The sequence below is a fragment of the Sardina pilchardus genome, chromosome 23, assembly GCF_963854185.1.
Source record: "Sardina pilchardus chromosome 23, fSarPil1.1, whole genome shotgun sequence".
NCBI lineage: Eukaryota > Metazoa > Chordata > Actinopteri > Clupeiformes > Clupeidae > Sardina > Sardina pilchardus.
The window spans coordinates 12,327,188-12,346,287 of record NC_085016.1 but is presented as its reverse complement, the minus strand read 5'-3'; the positions used below and the strand labels follow the sequence as shown (position 1 = coordinate 12,346,287).

Here is a 19,100-nt window from a genome sequence, read left to right as displayed (position 1 = left end):
AGTTGGTTGGCAATGGGAAATAGCATTGCAATCAGCAAAGTTGCTAACTTCGTTTTGGGAAATGCACCCTGGTCAGGAAAACATTCCCACATATTTCATTGCACTGTAAGGGGATATTCACCACATTTCTTCCACACGGCGCTCATCTGATGCAATTTATAACGACTGACTGCATGTTGTGAAATATATCACTGCTGAGGTTTGATTACCTGGGGGTCTTGCTCTTTGACCTGACTTTATACAGCTTAAAGAGGTGAACTCGATTAATGTAATGTGTGTAGGCTTGTACAGGCCCATTAAATGGATTGAATTATAGAGAACCATACCATGCCAAATGGTTGTATATTGTATGAGTGGCAGTATGGCAGTTATAGGCCAGGGAAAGCCATGAGCCAAAAGAAAATCATAAATCATATCAATAAATCAATTGAGAGCAAAACAGCTAAAGAACTGGTTAACGCACAAGTCACTAAAACACGACCATGCAGAGTCATTGCAGACCCTCCACTGACACACTGCCAGTCAAACCTAAAAAAACAACATAAGACGTACTGCTGTGTCACTGTTAATGTTTGTGAGATGAGCGCTATACACATCAATAATGGGAAAATCTTTATTGCTGTACTCTATACACGTGGTATAAATATACAGTATATTAACACAGTATATTAATACATTTTGTTAAGGTGCGTTTTACGCGATCGTATGGAGGGAAAAAGAACACAATCTGTAAAAAAAAAATCAAAACAAAACAAAGGAAACTTTACATCTTTACAGTGCTGCATGGCAATATGTAAAACTAAAATAGGTACATAGTACCAGGGAATATTCAAAAAGCAGACTATGACATCAAGCAATAAAGCCAATGAAATGCAGACCCAGAAATATGTCTGTAAATATTACCATTTACAACTAAGCTTACAAATATATTAATGAAACAAACAAAAAAAAGATTAAATTACGGTCAGTGTTTCGTTTAAAAAAAAAAAAAAAAAGAGAAGGATCTATACTCTTCCAATGAGGAAAGAGACAGCGTTGATTGATTTAACTCCTGGAAGTGACTTAAGCTGTCAATTTTTCATCCAGGATCTCTTGGTATTGGTCTTTCAGTCAGATGAAACTCATAAAGTGGGCCTGTGTCTCCTGTAGGACTTCATTCTTGCCTGTGTACACATCCTTGCAACACCGCTCCTCTCCTCTCCGCCCGGATTGTTTCTCCTTCCGTGCTGGTCTTTGATAACCTCTCAACACACACCATCAGTGTGTTCAAACAGACTCGCAGCTTCGAGGAGTCTCCGCTGACGAACGCTATCCCCCCTTTCCTCCGCCGACCTGCCCATCAAAGTGTGCCGCTTTCTCTCGCCCTTTATTTATTTATATCATTATTTTCCCAAGGAGAGGGAAGAAGAGATTCGTCTTTTGGAGAGAAGAGATGAGTGTGCGAGTCGATTTGGATTTGTGTGTGTGTGTGTGTGTGTGTGTGTGTGAGTGAGTTTGGGTGGGTTGTGTGTGTGTGTGTGTGTGTGTGGGGGGGGGGGGCAGCAGTCTCTTGGAGTGACATTACCATGACAACAGTGTCAGCGCGCAAGTCCAAATCAGGGCCAGACAAACCCCCTGAGTTCCGGCTCTCAAGCCGTCCGAGGCGCCGTTTCCAACGTCCGCCGTGTTTGTGTGGTGGTGCCGGTGACTGTTGGTCTTCTCTGGCGTCACTACGGAAGACAAGAGGAAGGGAGAGACAGGGGAAAAAAAGAGCGTTGAGTGACTTTGTAGTTCCCAGGGACATTGAGAAATATGCAGGGGTGGGGTGCACTGGGGTAGGGGGGGTAGGGAGGTCGGGGGGGGGTGGGGTGGGGGGGCTGGACGTGCATCGAAGGGAAGAAGCACTTTCACACAGCATAGTTTCCCATCACCTCTGCCAGATGCACTCACATGCGGGTCAGTGTATACAAAAGCGATCTCAGTATGTGTCTGGGCCCTTCATGTCATATTATCCCCAAAACATTTCCCTTGAAAGGTCTTTTTTCCCACTCATTTCTGTTTGGGTTTCCGAAATATTTCACCCCCCTGATGTGCACCATATTACGCCTCTTTACATCAACACATTTGACACAGCAGCCCCCCCCCCCCCCCCCCCTCCCCCCCACACACACACACACACATCCCTAGACACTCAACATAGCTCGGCTTCTGCTGCTGTCTATACCTTTCCCCCACATTGCATCATCGATATGGATCTTAACATAGACATTGCCTTGTAAGGTGGTCAAAGGAGGCATGTATGCAGCCTAGGAGGAAGGAAGGAGGGAGGATTTTAAAAGAGGCTTATTTCAGTGTGCAGACGTATAGTCCAATAGTCCATGTTGCGGACGGTTCCCGGTCCATGATCGGCAGGGTGTGCTCTCCTGACGGGCCACACACGAGTGCGTTACGCACAGGTCCGTGCACGGACTGACATTAGCGGCGTATTGATCAGGAGCGAGCGGCTCGGGGCCCACGGACCACCACTTAAATGCCAGCTGGGAGACGCACAAACGCACGTCTACTGCATCTGGCGGCTGCCTGCTGGTATAGAACATTGATCCTCTCTCTCTCTCTCTCTCTCTCTCTCTCTCTCTCTCTCTCTCTCTCTCTCTCTTTCTCTCTCTCTCTCTCTCTCTCTCTCTCTCTCTCTCTCTCTCTCTCTCTCTCTCTCTCTGGCGCAACCACCAACACCTTCCCTGTGATGGTTATACCCTGCCGTATTTCTGCACTGCGCTTAGAGGTAAACATAACACGCCAGACACCCGGAGAACGGTTAAAAAGTGTCAGTTTTAAAAAGTTATCCACTTCATACATTTTTGTATGTCTCGTCTGAAAAGTAAAAGTGTATGAAGCACCGAGAAAGAAGACAAACAAAGTGAGTTGAAAAAGTCGAAAAGTAAAAGCATGAAAAAAAAAATTATGAAAATACATATGAAGCCTCAAAGAGAAGATAAAAGACAAAACAAATGAAGGGAATAAAGGAATAAAAAGAAGAGAAGTGACTGTCGCTATGCAAATGGGCCCGGTGTTGCGCTTGTAAATCTGCGCGGCGCGGACACTAATGGCGGCTGGGTGTGGCGTGCGTGGCGCTGAAGGTGGCCATTAGCCTTCTGAGCGGCAGGGAGCCGTGCGGCTGCAAATCCCCCGGGGCGGCCCGTCGCTGCCTATTAGGGGCTGGGAAGGAGGAGTGATGACCCGTCTCCTCCGCCAGCATCCTGTAACACCGCCGCATCTCTCCATCTGGGTGTGTGTGTGTGTGTGTGTGTGTGTGTGTATTGGATGTATGTGTGCGCTGGATTACCCATGATTGGCAGGCGGGGAAGTGTAAGCAACAGTTGATTGCCTCCCTGCTCTGGTCCCTTGTGGGTCCCTGAATGCTTATTGGAACAGTTTGTGTAGGAGTGTGTGTGTGTGTGTTCATGTGTGTGTGGAGCAGAGGCAGTTTGGTAAACTTACAGGCAAAGTGAGGGGAAAGAGGAGTAAGGAGTGGTAAGAGGGACAAAAAGAAGAGAGGTCATTTCCAATCTAATGACAATAAAATGTTAAGAAGTTAAGAAGCACTTTCCTTTCATTTATGTTTTGGAAAGTCACACACCTCTTAGCCTCTGCAGTCCCTCAGGGGGTCAAAACAATAAACTGATAGGCTGTTCACAGCTCCTTATGGGGATCTGTCCATAAAGGAGGGTGTGTCTATAATCACGGGCCGACTCTATGGAACATGATTAAGTAGCAGCGTATCATATTCTACCAAGAGCAGGTGTCACCAAGCAACAGTAGCGGCGCCACCTGACAATCGTTCAGCCCGGATTGGTTTCCCCGAACTTGCTGATGCGAGTCTATGATGCTTTGGATAAAAGACAGTCAACGACAACTAATAAATAATAAAAAAGATTAAACATTCAAAGCCACTGCATCACTATTCAAGAAAAGACTCAAATCCAAAATATATCCAAATACTCTTAACCATGAGAACTTAAATTAAAAATCGCTGGGAGTATTCCATGTCCAGTATACAAATATCGGACGCTTAAATGCTATTTATAAATAATACAAGCTCGAGATTGATAAACAACATAATAGATGCACAGAGAGGAAAAGATGCAGAGTTCTATCTACAGTACAGTACTTGTTAGTGTGGGCAAAGCCAATCTGTTATTGATGAAACGACACAAAGATATCAAACACAGTCCAGCGTACACAAATATGTGCTCACATAAAGGGAAACAGTGGGGAGAAAAGCGAAAGCCCACAAACAAGTCACTGGAGAAGTTTACAGCACATGCAAAATCAATAGGAGTTAAATTCGTTGGACCTGAAGGGGAGCTTTGATCAATACCATACTGCAACATGAAAGACACAAAAGAAGAAACTAACCAACCAACCAACCAACCAACCAACAAACAAACAGGGCTATTTGGCCGCAAGGAAACATGCATTCACTCTGCATATGCAGCTCAAGTAATTACTGAAAATAGTCAGGGGCTTTGAAGGTTCGTTTTCCAATACTGCAGCAGTGCCCCTTCTTTATCTTGCACTACATTCTGCTGAAAAGCAACCTTTAAAAGGCCACAGAAAAGCAGTAATCGGACAGATCTGAACCTTATATACAGTACATGACGCACGACATATCTACTGCATGAAGTCATTTCACAATCATAAGTGGTGTGAATGAATGAGTCACTTACCTACGCAAATGCAACAGTGACATATCAAGTTATTTTAAAGCAACACTAAAGAGTTTACCTTTAAATAATGTTTCCAAAATCATTTCAGCGGTTCATCAACTCGTAACAGGGTGAACGGCACTTCTGCTTTCACTTCGCGGCCCTCTATCGGCTATAACCGCACTATGTAACTTTACGAGGTGGGGTAGTGTATCTGTAGTTCGATGAAATGAGACATCAGAAACTACAAATTTGACTTGCTTCGATGTCGCAATACATCATACTTTCATAAAATCATGCAACATATTCTACCTTGTCTGTTATTAGCTGGATAAACAAATAGCGTGTGTGCGACAGAGGAAAAGTGCTTTAGTGTTGCTTTAATGTAGGCTTTCTTCACAAGTGCTTGGTGCACGCTAACCAACACGTTTTAAAGGAACGCTCTGTTCCAAGGACTAACATTTGAAACTTAGTCAATAACAACTGACCGCCAGGTAATGGCACACCAAAGTTACATGCGGAAGGACCAAGGACATGACAGTTAAGGTCACCTCCAATGCCCTGCTTGCAGGACGCGTCCACTCTATTTCTCATGGCACGTTATGACATCTGTCGTGTCATGTTTGTTTGACGGTTGTGACATTTTTATTGCTTGGCATTCACAATATTGTTCTACTCAAAGTATAGAACTGGCTGGCTTCTTTTATGGATGGGTCTTGCCAGGACAGACAACAACAAGAGTAGACCTTGAGACTGAGCACACACAGAGCACTCGAGCCAGGCAGACAGCAGCACGACCTTCTGACCTTGAAGACCTCCAGAATGAATCAAAATGTTCTTGGCAGATCTCACATAAGTGTCTGCGATTCTATTTACGTTCCAGCTCTGAATATCTGAGGAGAGTTTCTCAACGCTGAACGTTTGGCCAAGGGGTATTTTGTTATGCCAAAAACAATGAAAACAAGGGTGATAGACAGTCCCATGAAATCAAAGGAATTACTGAGGGCAGCCCTGTTGAGAGGCAACCCCCTTGTAGCTTTATCCTGACCGCATGTTTGTCAACTGGAGATAAACCACCCAGGAATGGAAACCACACGTTCATGCCACTGCACACACAGGAAATGGGTTTTAAATCGGTGAGCGCTTCCACGAGCCATTGTACTGAGCACACAAAAGCGTGGAATTGAAAATAAATAAGCATGCTTTTCTCTCTGCCGGTGACCCACAATGAAAACAAAATTGCTATCCCTTACAAATTACTCTGTTTTTTATTCATATGCTTGGAAATTACTTTGGTCACACAAAAATGGCTTAATTACCTCAAAAACGGAGGTGCAGACACACACATTGTAATATGAAAATATCAGCTTTGTTGGCAGCTATAATGCACAAGTGTATTCCTGCTTCCACATTCGCCTCCGTAATACGACGTGCAACAAGACACCAACGTGAAGAAAGAAAAAAAAATCACTTATACGGCGCGTGCGAGAAATGCTAATGAGAACAAATGATTTGCATGCTGAAGGGGGAAAAAAACGTCTGAGCTCAGGGTCATTAGAATAGCTAACTACATGCCTGTGCAAACAAGGAGAGTCGGCATCATGCCTCGCGCTCACACTGCGGTTCCCTCTCAGAGCCTCAGGCCATGGCAAAGAGTTCCTCAGCACACACTTAAGCCTCACAGCCATACACCCCCCCCAACACACACACACACACACACACACACACACACACACACACACACACACATACACACACCTCAACCCCCCCCACCCCCACCCCAATCCAAATGTCAGGACAAAGACCACAAACTAATGTCAGTCAGTGGCTAAGCTACGAGAGGCTGGAGGCCTGCTGAGATTAGCGTGTTTATCCCTCTTCCTGCTACTTCACTTTCTGTCGGTCAAACCGCCTAAACATTCTCCTCACATATTTCACTGCTGCTGTGACACCCGAGCCATCGCTGCCAGTGAGAGCTTACTCACTATAATAATGTGTCAGTGGTGCCATACTAACTGAGTTGTGAATAGTGAGGATTAAGCTGTTTTGCCAATAAAAAAAAAACAAAACAAAAAAAACCCAAAGACATTGGAATATAGCCTATACACATTTTTTTTAACATATCTATTTCTTTTCATTCTATAGGCCTATTGTTTTGTGTTTTGGTTCAAAAGCTGCTTATTGACAAACAACAAAACACACCCTTCTCTGTCTTTCCCCCCTCTCTCTGTTTATGCTTCAGTCATACACAACTCAAGCAAAGCGCAGTGGGACTTTTAGAATAACCCAGTTAATTATGTTTCTCCTCTCGAACTGGGAATTTGAACAACCTGTTTCACCCTTGATGGATCTCAAACAGAGCAGCTAATAAACAGAAAGGGAAGAAGAAAAAAAAACACTGAATGCATTAAAGCATTAAGATTGTCTCCAAGGACAACAGCAGCAGCAGCAGCTGCAGTTGACTTTCCAGCAGAAGGCTGATTGTTTGGCGGCCTTCTCTTTGAGACAGATCCCGGGCCACCTGAGCCTTTCCCGGCTCCCCTGATCCGGCCCGGGCGTGGGCCCGCGGAGCGCTGGCGCCGGCGTTCCCTCCCTTCCTCCCCAATTAATTTGGAAGACAGACCCACTGAATGAGATCTTTTTCGACCTCTTCGCTTTTGTGGAATAATTCGGCTTGGCCGGTTTGTGTTGTTAGCCGTGCTGAAAATTGCCCGCTTTAAGCGGCGCGGCATGGCTGACTGTGCGGCACCGTGAATTACAATTAACAGCCTTGTCTAATCCTCTTTTCCATTCGTGAGGTCAAGAAGTTATTTTTCGCTTACTTTTCAACTCAATTTCCATGTATTGTATCTTTTTTTTCTCCGCCCTGTGTGTCTTAATATAAAGTGTTACCCTAATTTTCAATGTAACAGATACGACACAATAGTATGTGGATCAAAGTGTAGTCTATTATTAGACTAGTACGGGCCCAGAAAATAGTATGGAAAGGAGGATTTACCTTTACATAAACACTTTTCAAAGATTATAAAGAAAAACCTTGGAAGTTTGACAGTCTTACTATACAATTTCACAGTGTCAAATCAATTGCAAGACAGCCAAAACATCTGACATTGTAAAAATTGAAAATGAAAGGCTTAACAAGGGACTTGATTGAAACAAATAACGCTAATAAACAATGGAGGTCACCCATCACAACACTGCTGTTTAACATGCCTGCTGTTGCTCCAAAGACTCGGTTTCTTTTTTTCCAAACCTCTTGGTCTCTTTCCCCATAAATTCAGTCTCTGCACTGCACCACTACCCCTCTTCCCTCTCCCTCTCTCTCTCTCTCCTTCTCCTTCTCTCCCTCTCTCTCTCTCTCTTTCTCTCTCTCTCTCTCTGACCACACCGTAGTTCAGGATCAATGCCACCTAATTAAAAACCCTCACATTATTTCAAAGGTCTAGACGGCATCCATTTCTCTGCACGGCTCTCCAGAACTTCAGCGAGCCTGTTATAGATCTGCTGGCGGTGCTGGAGGAGGTGGGGGCTGGGACAGGGGGGGGGGGGGGGGGGGGTGAGGGAGAGGAAGAAGCCTCACTGTGGCCGTTCAATGTCGACGTGCCAAAAACTGATCCTCTGTTACAGTGGACATCTTCAATACAGTCGATACCGAGGCCGAATCAGCCGTTCAGTCACCCTCCGAGCCCAGACGCAAGCAGCATACTGATGACCCCGGGAGGCCACCGGCAACAAAGCAGCTCATAACATGCTAAGCTATGCTGCAGAAAACACCGATAAGGACAGGTATTGCTTCTGCCTGCATACAACTGGGCATATAGGAGTCTGCCTCACCATATAACATATGACTGTGTATTAAGGGCCATGGGTGGAGGCATTTGGATACAGCCAGAAGGAGAGCAGTAATTCCAAACATCTTCCACGATTTTGAACTTCACTTACATTTCTCCGTGAGTAGTTAACATTTCACCATACCAGCAAAACACAGCTTGAATCCATGTCATCTCCTCCTTGCTAAGCATAATCTGCCAGGGAACAGATTTTCATAGCGAGAACACGATCGCTTGATAACCCAACATGAGGCCAACGCCGAGTCTCTGGCAGTAGTGCAACTACTGTTTATAAGCCCTTAGATTAAAGGAGCCACTTCAAACGAGTCGAACACAGCGACTGGGGCTCGGCGTCAGTGGAGTGACAGGCTGGAGGAAAAGGGGGGAAGATGTTGCATTTTTCATGCCCGGCGTTTTTTCCTCCGAGAGGCAATCCAGGTTACATCAGATCAGCTCCTGCTGACACAGAGGGTGGGGGGGTTGAGGGGGGTTGCAATCCCCCCGCCCTCGCCACTGCACGCTGCGCTCAACTCGGAAGCATCTGCGTTCAATCACCCCACCCCCCCACCCCCCCCACACACACACACACACCCCCACGCTTAACTCGGCACAACACATAAACACGGGTTGGGCTTCACCCCACCCAGTCTCTGCCAGACGGAACACACATGTTCACACTTAAATCGCACCGGCAGGTTCAGCCACATTTCGCAGGTTCACATTTCTGGTGAAATGAACATCCTATTCGGACATTGCAGGGATTTCTAAATAAGTCAGGGAATGATAAGCTACAGGAACATCACAGAGGCCATTCTTTTCCCTGTTATCGTTCAAGTTTGTGTACAAACTACAGTAAGAGGATTCAAAGGGTAGAGGTTAACAACAAGCAGATGAAAACATTACACCGCAAGCATCATTACCGAACATATTGGGAACGGACAGTTTCACACATGAATCCAATAACTTCAGGAACATGATGTACAATGTACAGTGAGAGAAATCAAGTGAATACCAAGCTCCATGAGAGAGTCATTCTTGATGTGAACTCAAGTTCTGTTTATCTTACCTAAGATTAACAAATGAAAGGTGAAAATGAAAAGTGACTCACTGAAGAGGAAGAAATCACTGGGACACAACAACTATTGTGATGGTGTGATATGTGTTATTCACACAGATTTTAGAATACATCATTCCAATTAAAAAGTTCAGATCCTTGGTAAATAACCTCTACAAGTGGGAGAGAACAAGCTTAATGACAAGGCATCATAGACTACTAATCAGAGGCGCTGCTTGTTAAACCTGTCAACAGGCCTTGAATTTTTGTCTGGCCCTATGCTCATTTATGAAAACACACACAACACACCCCAAGCCTTCCCTGCAAATAAATGCATTACATGCGTTGTACTAATTACTCATCATACATTTTCTAAATGACCATTAAAGGTTCAGTGGTAAACAATGTTTTTACTCTCTTGCATAGCTTAGGTACTCGACCACAAAAATGTGTGTTTTGGGGTATGTTTGTCAAGGCTCTGTTTGTGCAGCTAAAATGGACAATTAAGACTTACCCTTGAGGACAATTAGGAGCTTTAAAGCATCTCATACTTGATCATGTACTGTACCCCATATATTGGACGGGAGAAACGTCTGGAACGATGTGGACTTTCCCACCGACTCACTTGTCAAAAGTCCTCATAAAAGTGGTAGACCTTGTTATAGAAACGCTTGCAAGCGTCGCCAATGAGAAATCATATTCAAGAAATTAGCTCCTATAAAGGCCTCACAAGTCCTCAAATAACCTTTGATATAATGCTATGCACATCACAGCGTATTACTTTAAATAGCTTCTATTAAACCAAAATGTATTTTCCTTTGCCCCGCATGATGGGAAATTTTAAATATCACAAACATCATAGATGGCAGGGAACATTTAAATGCAGCAAAATGTGTGCTGCTTCCCCTGGTCTCACATCAAAGGCGGGCATGTTTTCACCCTAAAAGAAATGATCTGCTTATTAGCGAGTAACCCACACTAGGGTGTTTTTCTCTCATAAAGAGCATTAGCATAACGAATCAAGGTTCCTGGTTTTCCGAGCTCCTCTTATTAACCTCTCATTAACCTTTTTCATTTGCTCTGCTGGCACCGAGGCTTGTCCCAAATTCACCAAAACAACACACAAAAGTGGAATTGCGCGCGGCTTACTGGAGCTAAAGCTGTTCCATTTCTCTGTGACACCGCAGAGCGCTATCGACATCTCTTGGGATCAAAAAGAAATAATAGCTCCTATCTTATTTAGGTCTGATTTTAGTCTGGAGAAGTTTACCAACATTCAGGGCTCATTAACTGACTGCAGCAAATGTTAATAAATAACCAAATAGATAAATAAATAAGTGTAATCATCATTTTGGAAGACACATAAATAGCAGTCAAACTGAAAATTAATTTGTTTGATTGAATAACAAATTCATTAATCTAATACAAAGTCACAGAGTTCTCCATAGACTTAATACGTGCTAATTATGTGCTAATAACAACACTTCATGCGATGTCTCTATGATGTTTTAGCAGCCACATTAATTGCATTTCGATCTCTCTGTAAAGTTTGTCTAACACTTGTCTAAGTAACACCCTAGGAGTCTCCACAATTAAAACTAACTGAACAAAGACTTGATTCCTTACTTCCAGAGATGTATGTAAACACAGCCATTAATTGCAGTTTAATTACACCCCTGACTTGATCACTGAATGTTCGTTAGACACAAACTACAAAACATGCACCCAATTTTGTCAGAACAAATTGAAGTAGTATAGGAACTGAGAGGTTAGAACACTGAGATGTATTTTGTGCCAAGTGGATTTATATTTAGCACACATATTTACAATTTTAACAAAAGTACAAATGTATGTGCAACTTCAGAATCATGTAATGATGGCTATAACCACAACTTCCTGAAGCCAAAGCTGCATTTGCTACCAATCATGCTCTGTTCTTTGCTAACACAACCAGTTAACATACTTCTGTAAAATGTCTGTTTTGGTACCACACAAAAATACCTTTTACCATACACATCAGCAAAGAAAATGATATAGCTGCATTGCATTTGTTAATAATCCTACGTTATTCACTGTATCACAGTCGGAGATGCAAGTCTGCTTGGTTCATCTCATTGACTGCAAACATGATGCTTAATGCGTATGATGACCAAACCCTTTACCACAATGGTGTGTGGTTGAGCCTGTATGTTGAATCCAAAGTATACAATTCTACACTATAATCTAGTTATGTCTACATTACAGTTCGATACAATGTAGTTGATTTGTCAAAAATACTTTGAGTGAACAGTGGACCTTTTGAAGAATTAAACCACCACAATAGTGGCTACAGTACGGGACTTTGATGGGAGTGCCATTTCTGACCCTTGCATTCTTCTTTCCTCTATATGATTCACAATGACTGCACATGTGATCCAACACTTCATATCTGGGAGACATGGCTTTTGAAAGTTATCTCCCACAATAACGTTTCCTTGCTTGCGGGGGACACTGCATGGCACTCGGGGACTTGTGTGTTTGTTTGCTCAGCTTTTTATCAATTTCACAAACACGATAGTGTGTAATGCGAGGCGTAGGCCTACACAAAGCCTTCTCACCTTCACCTTCAAGTGAGGCCTTGAGATAAGGAATTTTTAACAACGCATGAAATGATTCACGGCATTACCTCAGAAGACACACCGCACCGATGTTGACTGGGGACGGGACCGGAGACAAAGCGTTCCATTTGAAGCACAGCAGTGCCATAGAAAACCAGTCAGGCATAACCAAGGGGGTGCTCCCTTATGCTCGCGACAGAACAAGAAGCCCACGGAAGGGAAAGGGGGGAAAATGCGGGGAAGTTAATTGCTAATTGGCCAATCACAAAAACCGACAACGTTAGCCAAATTCCACGCCGTTGCCCCTATGCCAATTCTCTCGCCAGCGCTGGGAGTAGTCGTGTCCCCGCCATGTTCGGGCGCCATCCCCTGCATGTCAATGATGTCTCTGGGAGTCGTAGCAGGAGACGCGCTCATTACGATTCCCACTGTGAGGGGAAATTGAAAGATCACCAAGCCAGTGCCAGCGCCGGAGTCACCGGAGGGCCCAGTGTGCGCCCGCGCTCCCGCTAATCCCTGCGGACACCGGACTAATGGCCGGCTTCATCCGTCCACTTTACCTCGGCCCTCCCTGCGCTTGATTAACTCTGTGATCCATTAAACGGCTCTGAGGGCCGAGTAGACAGAGAGAGACAGAGAGAGAGAAAGAGCGGGGAGAGAGAGAGAGAGAGAGAGAGAGAGAGAGAGAGAGAGAGAGAGAGAGTGTGTGAGTCCCTCTCCTCCGCCCTCTACTCGTTTGCGGTAGTGGATCAGGGAGTCTCGCCTGACTATTAGCCATCATCAAAGCAGCATGGAACAAAGCAGCAGTACTGTGCAGTGCTGTGTGTGTTTATACGGCAGTCCTTGAGAGGCACGGAGAAAGGTAGCTCATCTTTGATATGCTGGTGATGGTGACGACATTCAGGGGATGTCTGGTGGGTATCCACACCAACCCAGACCCGTCCACAGAAGAACCGTCTCTCTGAGTGATCAATAAAGGCATTCGGAGGCCAATTATTTCTGTCCGCAGAACAACAGAACTGACTGCGGATCAGTGCTACAGTACTTACACAGCGTAGATTCTGATGGATTTGGCAGAAGTTAATAGGTAACACTTCACCAGGAACAAAATTGATTTCTTCATCAGGAAGGATCAATCTGTTTGGAAGGTAGCTGTGTAATAAATGGGGTAACACACAGCAAAATAGCCATTATGGTCATTTAACCCCCCTCAGAGTGATAAAGACTCTGAAGCTGAATGATCACCCTGTTGGGCCATCCTCCTGGGTGTAAATGATCTCTTCACATTATGGTAGGCAATACTGGGGTAATTTTGCACAGTTCCATCCATGGTGCTGATGAGAAAAATGCTAAATGGGCATTCCCTGGGTTACCTACAGTATAACTCGGCATCCTTGTAGGCACGCTGCAAATATATTCGTATGCATAGTGGCGCCTCTTTCCCTCTGCATATGATTCACAAGGTTATTTTGGATCTATACACACGACAAGGACTTTCTAGCATCGTTGGTTCCCAGGGCAAGCTAAGGCGGCAGAGTACGACGCACAACACCTGTCTAAGGCCAGACGTCTCCATGGTAACGGTGACATTTCAGGGAGACGTGGTTCCCGAGCAACAGCATCCAGATGTCGATGAGAGAAATCAGCACCGGTCAAGGCTCTGCCACGGCCAAAGGCGATAAAAAGGTGTAGCAAAGCACGATGTGCCTGATAGCAAAGAAGAGAGAGAGAGTTCAATACCACATCAGGGATGAGCGGCGGGTCAAAGAAACGCCGCAGAGAAGCTCAAGGGGCTTTGCCACAGCAGTCCTCTGTAAAGTGTGAATGTGCCATGAGGTAAGTCTCTTAGCAGGCTTATGATATTTAATTAATGAGAGTCATCGTAATGGCCCAAGCTCGTTTGCTGTGTGACTCATTTAATATGAATATGGATTTTTTTGGGGTCCTGTAAAGCCAAATTATGCATCCAGGGTAATATTTTCCCACCCTGAAAAGTATATGTTTTCAAAATAACCTGCAAGGTAAGCAAAGTCCAAGTTTCAAGAAAAGGGCAAACTTCAAACAGCAGCCCTCCAAAAAAGAAAAAGAAAAGACTACAGCGTCCAAGAATGGCTTAGCAACAATGGAGATTCTGTTTATCTTATTACTTTTTAAAGAACTGACAAATTGTATGTGGCTTCTCTGAGCTTAGCGGGGATGGTGGCAAGGCTGTATTCAGCCATTTTTTAAATATTTATAATCGGAATGTTTCGCGGTGTAAACATTTCGAGTTAAAGAGTTGGGTGTTTGGAGAGTGCTACGCCATCTGGTGCGAGCCATCCCTCGGGCCGGCAGAGCGCTCTGTGGGTTGTTTTAAGTTTGACAAGTCAAGTCGGGGCCACAACGGCAATGTCCTACTGCTGTAGGCGTGCCAGCAGGCCTCTCCTGTATGGCCTTGTCCCTCGGCCAATGCAAGCGCAACCTCAAGGACAAGACCTGCACTGTCTCTAACAGCTTTCCAATATTTGCCTTGCACAAGCATGTTAATGTTTGCCTGTTTCAACCATAGTAAATACAGAGTAGTCTCTTGCTACTCTTGCTCTCTCTCTCTCTCTCTCTCTCTCTCTCTCTCTCTCTCTCTCTCTCTCTCTCTTTCTATCACTGTCTCTCTCTCTCTTAAACTAGGTCAGACTCTGGGGTTATCTTGTAAACTGATGCATCAGAAAGGCCAGTAATGTTTTCATATTCAGCTTTTGATTATGACTGGGAAATGCTGGATTTGGACCTCTGTGTCCCATGTATTGCACACTAATATAGGCAAGTCCAGCACAGTGCCCCAGAGGGCTACAGTGGGGGAAAAATCCCTATTATCTTGGAGGGGAGATTTAGCCACTGGCTACCCAGCAGCTACTCTGGCAAACGGTGCAGGGAACACTAACAAAAGTTTCTTACACAACCTGAAACTTAAGTATGGTACTATCTATTTATTTTTTATCACTGACTTATCCATCATACATCACTGACTTATCGAACCTTAAACTTCACAAAGGTTGTTTTAAAGTAGCACTTTTAGCAATACATTTCCAGAGTGACACTAGAGAAATCTCAAAGATTTAATTTTTTTTTTATGACAATGATCAGGAGAGGACAGCTTTGATTAGTTGACAAGTTGAACAGATTGCCTTGAGAGAGAGAAAAAAAAACATACCTTTGCGCCACTCAGTAAGGTTATTTCCAAGTTCCTTGAGATGTTCTCTGATTGAAATATTAGACTTTCAAATGATGCTGTTGTCTGATACCAGGAAGCCTCAGCCATCATTGACAAAGCGAAGTGAAAAGCATGCAATTTGCTGTGTTTACTCTCCATGATTGAATACAAATACAACATCCTCTCTCGCCCCCAGGCAGCCTCTGATCGTCAACCGCCTATACCTATCCCCTAGTCAGTAATATTTCTCCTCTTTAACTGCATATTGACTGAAACAAATCCAATGCCTTTGATTTAAACCCTCTGATTTGGACACCACCGGGTCATGTTTTGTTCTGCAGATAGAACATATTAACGTGATGCATCACAGGCTATGAATTGGAATAGGAACGAGTCTTCTTCACCCCCACTGCCATTCTTAATGCACTTTGTGTTTCATTAAAACAGCTATCCACAGATGTCCAAGAAAGGGTGTGGGGTGGATGGTGAGAGAGAGAAATCAATGCTCAAGCTTCAACCGAATGGCACCTTTAATCTCCGTTCTGGCAAGTCAATAGGCATCAGTGAGAAGTGCAGTGATTAAGTGATCGTCTGCAAACCCATCTACCTATCCCTAAAGAGGAGAGGGAGAACGTCTGCGCTCAACGATCCTTCAAAGGCCAAAACGTCTGGGGGTCTCCTCTGGCAATCACCAGAATCCGATAGTTCAGTTCAATCAACTCCCTTTGTGGGTTTCACTTTTTCGCTGTTAATACGTTATTTTCCCAAAAGAAGCCTTTTCAACGCTGGACTTAGGCATTATGCCTCTGTAGAGCAGTATTGACCACAGGGGTGTGTGACTCCATCACCTTCAACATCTAAAGCCAAGAGCCACAATGAAAACAACCGTTACTTAAGAAAATAATCATTAGTCTGTCCATATCTCCAGTCATATTATATATTTTAGCCATCACAAAGTATTTCTCCTCAGAACTTTCCCAGAAATTGTACTTGACATGAAACCCTCTATTATACAGCACAAGTAATGCAACAATGTGGAGGCCGGTGCCATATCCTATCATTAGTAGTGACACATGAAGTCCAGTGACATAACTGCACAATGTTAGCATTATCTGTAATTTATATGGCACTCATAACATTGGTTGCCATAGCAGCCCATCCCACACGGCCATTGTCTGTAATTGCAACATGATGGTGTAACATAATCAGTAAAGGCTTCTGCCATGTTTACACTTCGGAGAACTTAACGAAACCGCTGGCTTCTGAGATTGTCCTGAGAGGAAGAATATGTTCTGCATTTTGCTAGTTGTAGTCATACAGTTTTACACCACACTATGAGCAAGCTTTGTAATGTTTATGATTTAACAGGCCTGGAAGTCATTTCCCCTACCATAGGGATGTAGAAAGTACAAGATGATCACAATAACAGGAATACAGAGGCACTGGTTGCTGCCGAGTCGACCACACAACACTTCCAACTATTTTCCTGCCATTTACCATTTGGCAAACGTTTCTTTTTCCTAATATTTTAAAAGACTGCAGAAAGGGGTAGAAGCAAAATATTCCCCACACCTGATATATACATAGTACCATTCCCTGGGCAATAAATAAGCCATATACCTGTAACGATCTTCTCAGCTATGCTTAGTACTATCATCAGTGAAATGAGTTTAGACAGTGTAGAAAATTGAGAATGTCACTCAATGTGCAGGTATATCACAATTATTCTTTTCTAAGTTTTAATTAACTGAGGATGGATCTGTGTGTCAACAAGGCAAAGCTAGGTTCTAGGTAACTAGATGCAATTCAAACACTAATGCAGTTCTTCAATATGCCAGTGTTTTGGTGATTAAATATGCCATAGTCAGGGTCAAAGCTGCTGTACAACGGGAGATTACTGAACAAAGATATTCGCCAGTCAACAGCACTATTCTGTATACGAGTAGAATAGAAGCCATTCATCAGAGAGATGAATTATGACTGGAGTGTTCCATAGCAACATCCTTGCCAAAACCAGGTTTTCAAAAAAAAAAAAAAAAGGAAAAAAGTATAAGTGTGTCCATTTACAGTGGTGGGAAAGAATGTGTGAATGATATGTAGGCAAAAGTGCAAAAAAGGCAAGCTGTTAACAAGCTGCATGCCTCTCGTATTTTTGAAGTTGTGTATGTGCTCTATAAATACACTTCAGTGGAACACATAAGCCATTAGACAGACATAGACACAGCCAGACTGCTCAGGACTGTGATGTCTGAGTGTGTGACAGTCTGTCAGGGAACAACCTCAATTCACACCAGGATTTCACACCCCAGGACCCTCTCCCTCATTTGCTTAGGAGTCAGAAAAGTAATTCTCCATATATTGTGTGCATTTAGTGAAAAAAAAAACATTCTCTAAATTCAACTACATATTCTTCACTTTCTATTACAGCCATACATGAATCATATGCTCTAAGTTCATTAGTGCCTATTTTAGGATGGCTTTGTCACAATAATATATATGGCACACACAGAGGCAGTGACACATTACTGTCATCTTTCTAAGATGAGCAATCACAGCACTTTGAATAATCATCGGAGAAAGAAAGAAAAGAAAGGAAGAAATGTGTCCTGAGGATTAAATTTATAAAATTTCCATCCATAATTGAACAGCAAGGTGGTTGAAGCGACAAGACTGAGACCCTAAGGCAAGATGGAATACTCTCATCTACACTCTAATCTCAGGCAGGCTATACTGGCCAAACGTACAGCCAGAGATGTAAAAGTCCGGCTTCAGAAAGAAAAGTCCTGCCATGTATTGTGCGCTTAACACAGATTATGTCTGTAATTACCTGATTTATCTGTCTTAAGAGCTGTGCTAATTAGTTAATTAATCAGTTGATTAAGTGAATGGTTGGCACAAAAAATGTGGTAGGACTTTTACTTTCTGAAGCCGGACTTTTTACACCTCTGCGTAGAGCATATTGCACAACAAAAGTTTAAGGAAGAAAAGAGGAAACGCAAATATACAAAAAAAACAAACAAAGGACAAACAAAGAAAGAAGAATTTGTAGCAGGACACTTTGTAAAAAAGTTTGCACTGAATTAACAGATTAGGCAGGCATAATGCATTATGGGGTATCATCAATAAACACTGTCAATGCCGCAGTAGAACAAAACTGTCACATCCTTTAATCTTGAAACTTACCATATTCACTTTCTCCTACCAACACATTTCTTACTTCAGTGACTAACTCTAACAAACACTACTTTGAGAGCTTTAGGTTTGGAATATTTTGACAATATTAAATATAAAGCAAAGTGAGCTGGATACTATTGTATATTTATTATGTATCATTTATTGCATATATCTAGAAGATGGATGACTTTACGTGAAGTTTTGTCAATGCTGGCTCAAGTTAGATTCGGACTGAGGAAACTGAAATATATGGCCAACTTCACAATGGTAAGGAGTTCAAGAACCATAAATAAATAAATTCAGTGACATACGTATTACTTTGCCTTTGTGAGTGACAACTATGAAGATTCCTTTACTGTGGAAAGGAGGAGAGGTTTCGAATTTTTAAACCTAGCAGAGAAAGGTCTGGTTAAGCTTGATAAGGAAACTTAAAACAAAACCAATTTCAGTACACAGATGATTGAAATGGTAATTCATGTGAAGGTCTTCTAAATATTCCTGTATGTCCTTTTACATAAATCCTTCAGAATTGCCCTGAATTTACAAGTTGCTATCCTCTGGGTATAAAACAGT

General features: G+C 43.3%; 1 protein-coding gene across 1 annotated transcript in view; it reads right to left on the bottom strand.

Annotated features, from left to right (window-relative positions):
* Positions 1-605: 605 nt before the first annotated feature.
* gpc5a (glypican 5a) overlaps positions 606-19,100 on the bottom strand; it is a 132,872-nt gene continuing 114,377 nt past the window's right edge. Inside the window, exon 8 of the mRNA XM_062527508.1 lies at positions 606-1,709. Coding sequence (XP_062383492.1) covers positions 1,561-1,709 — 149 coding nt within the window. The 3' untranslated portion in view covers positions 606-1,560. The remainder of the gene's footprint in view (positions 1,710-19,100) is intronic.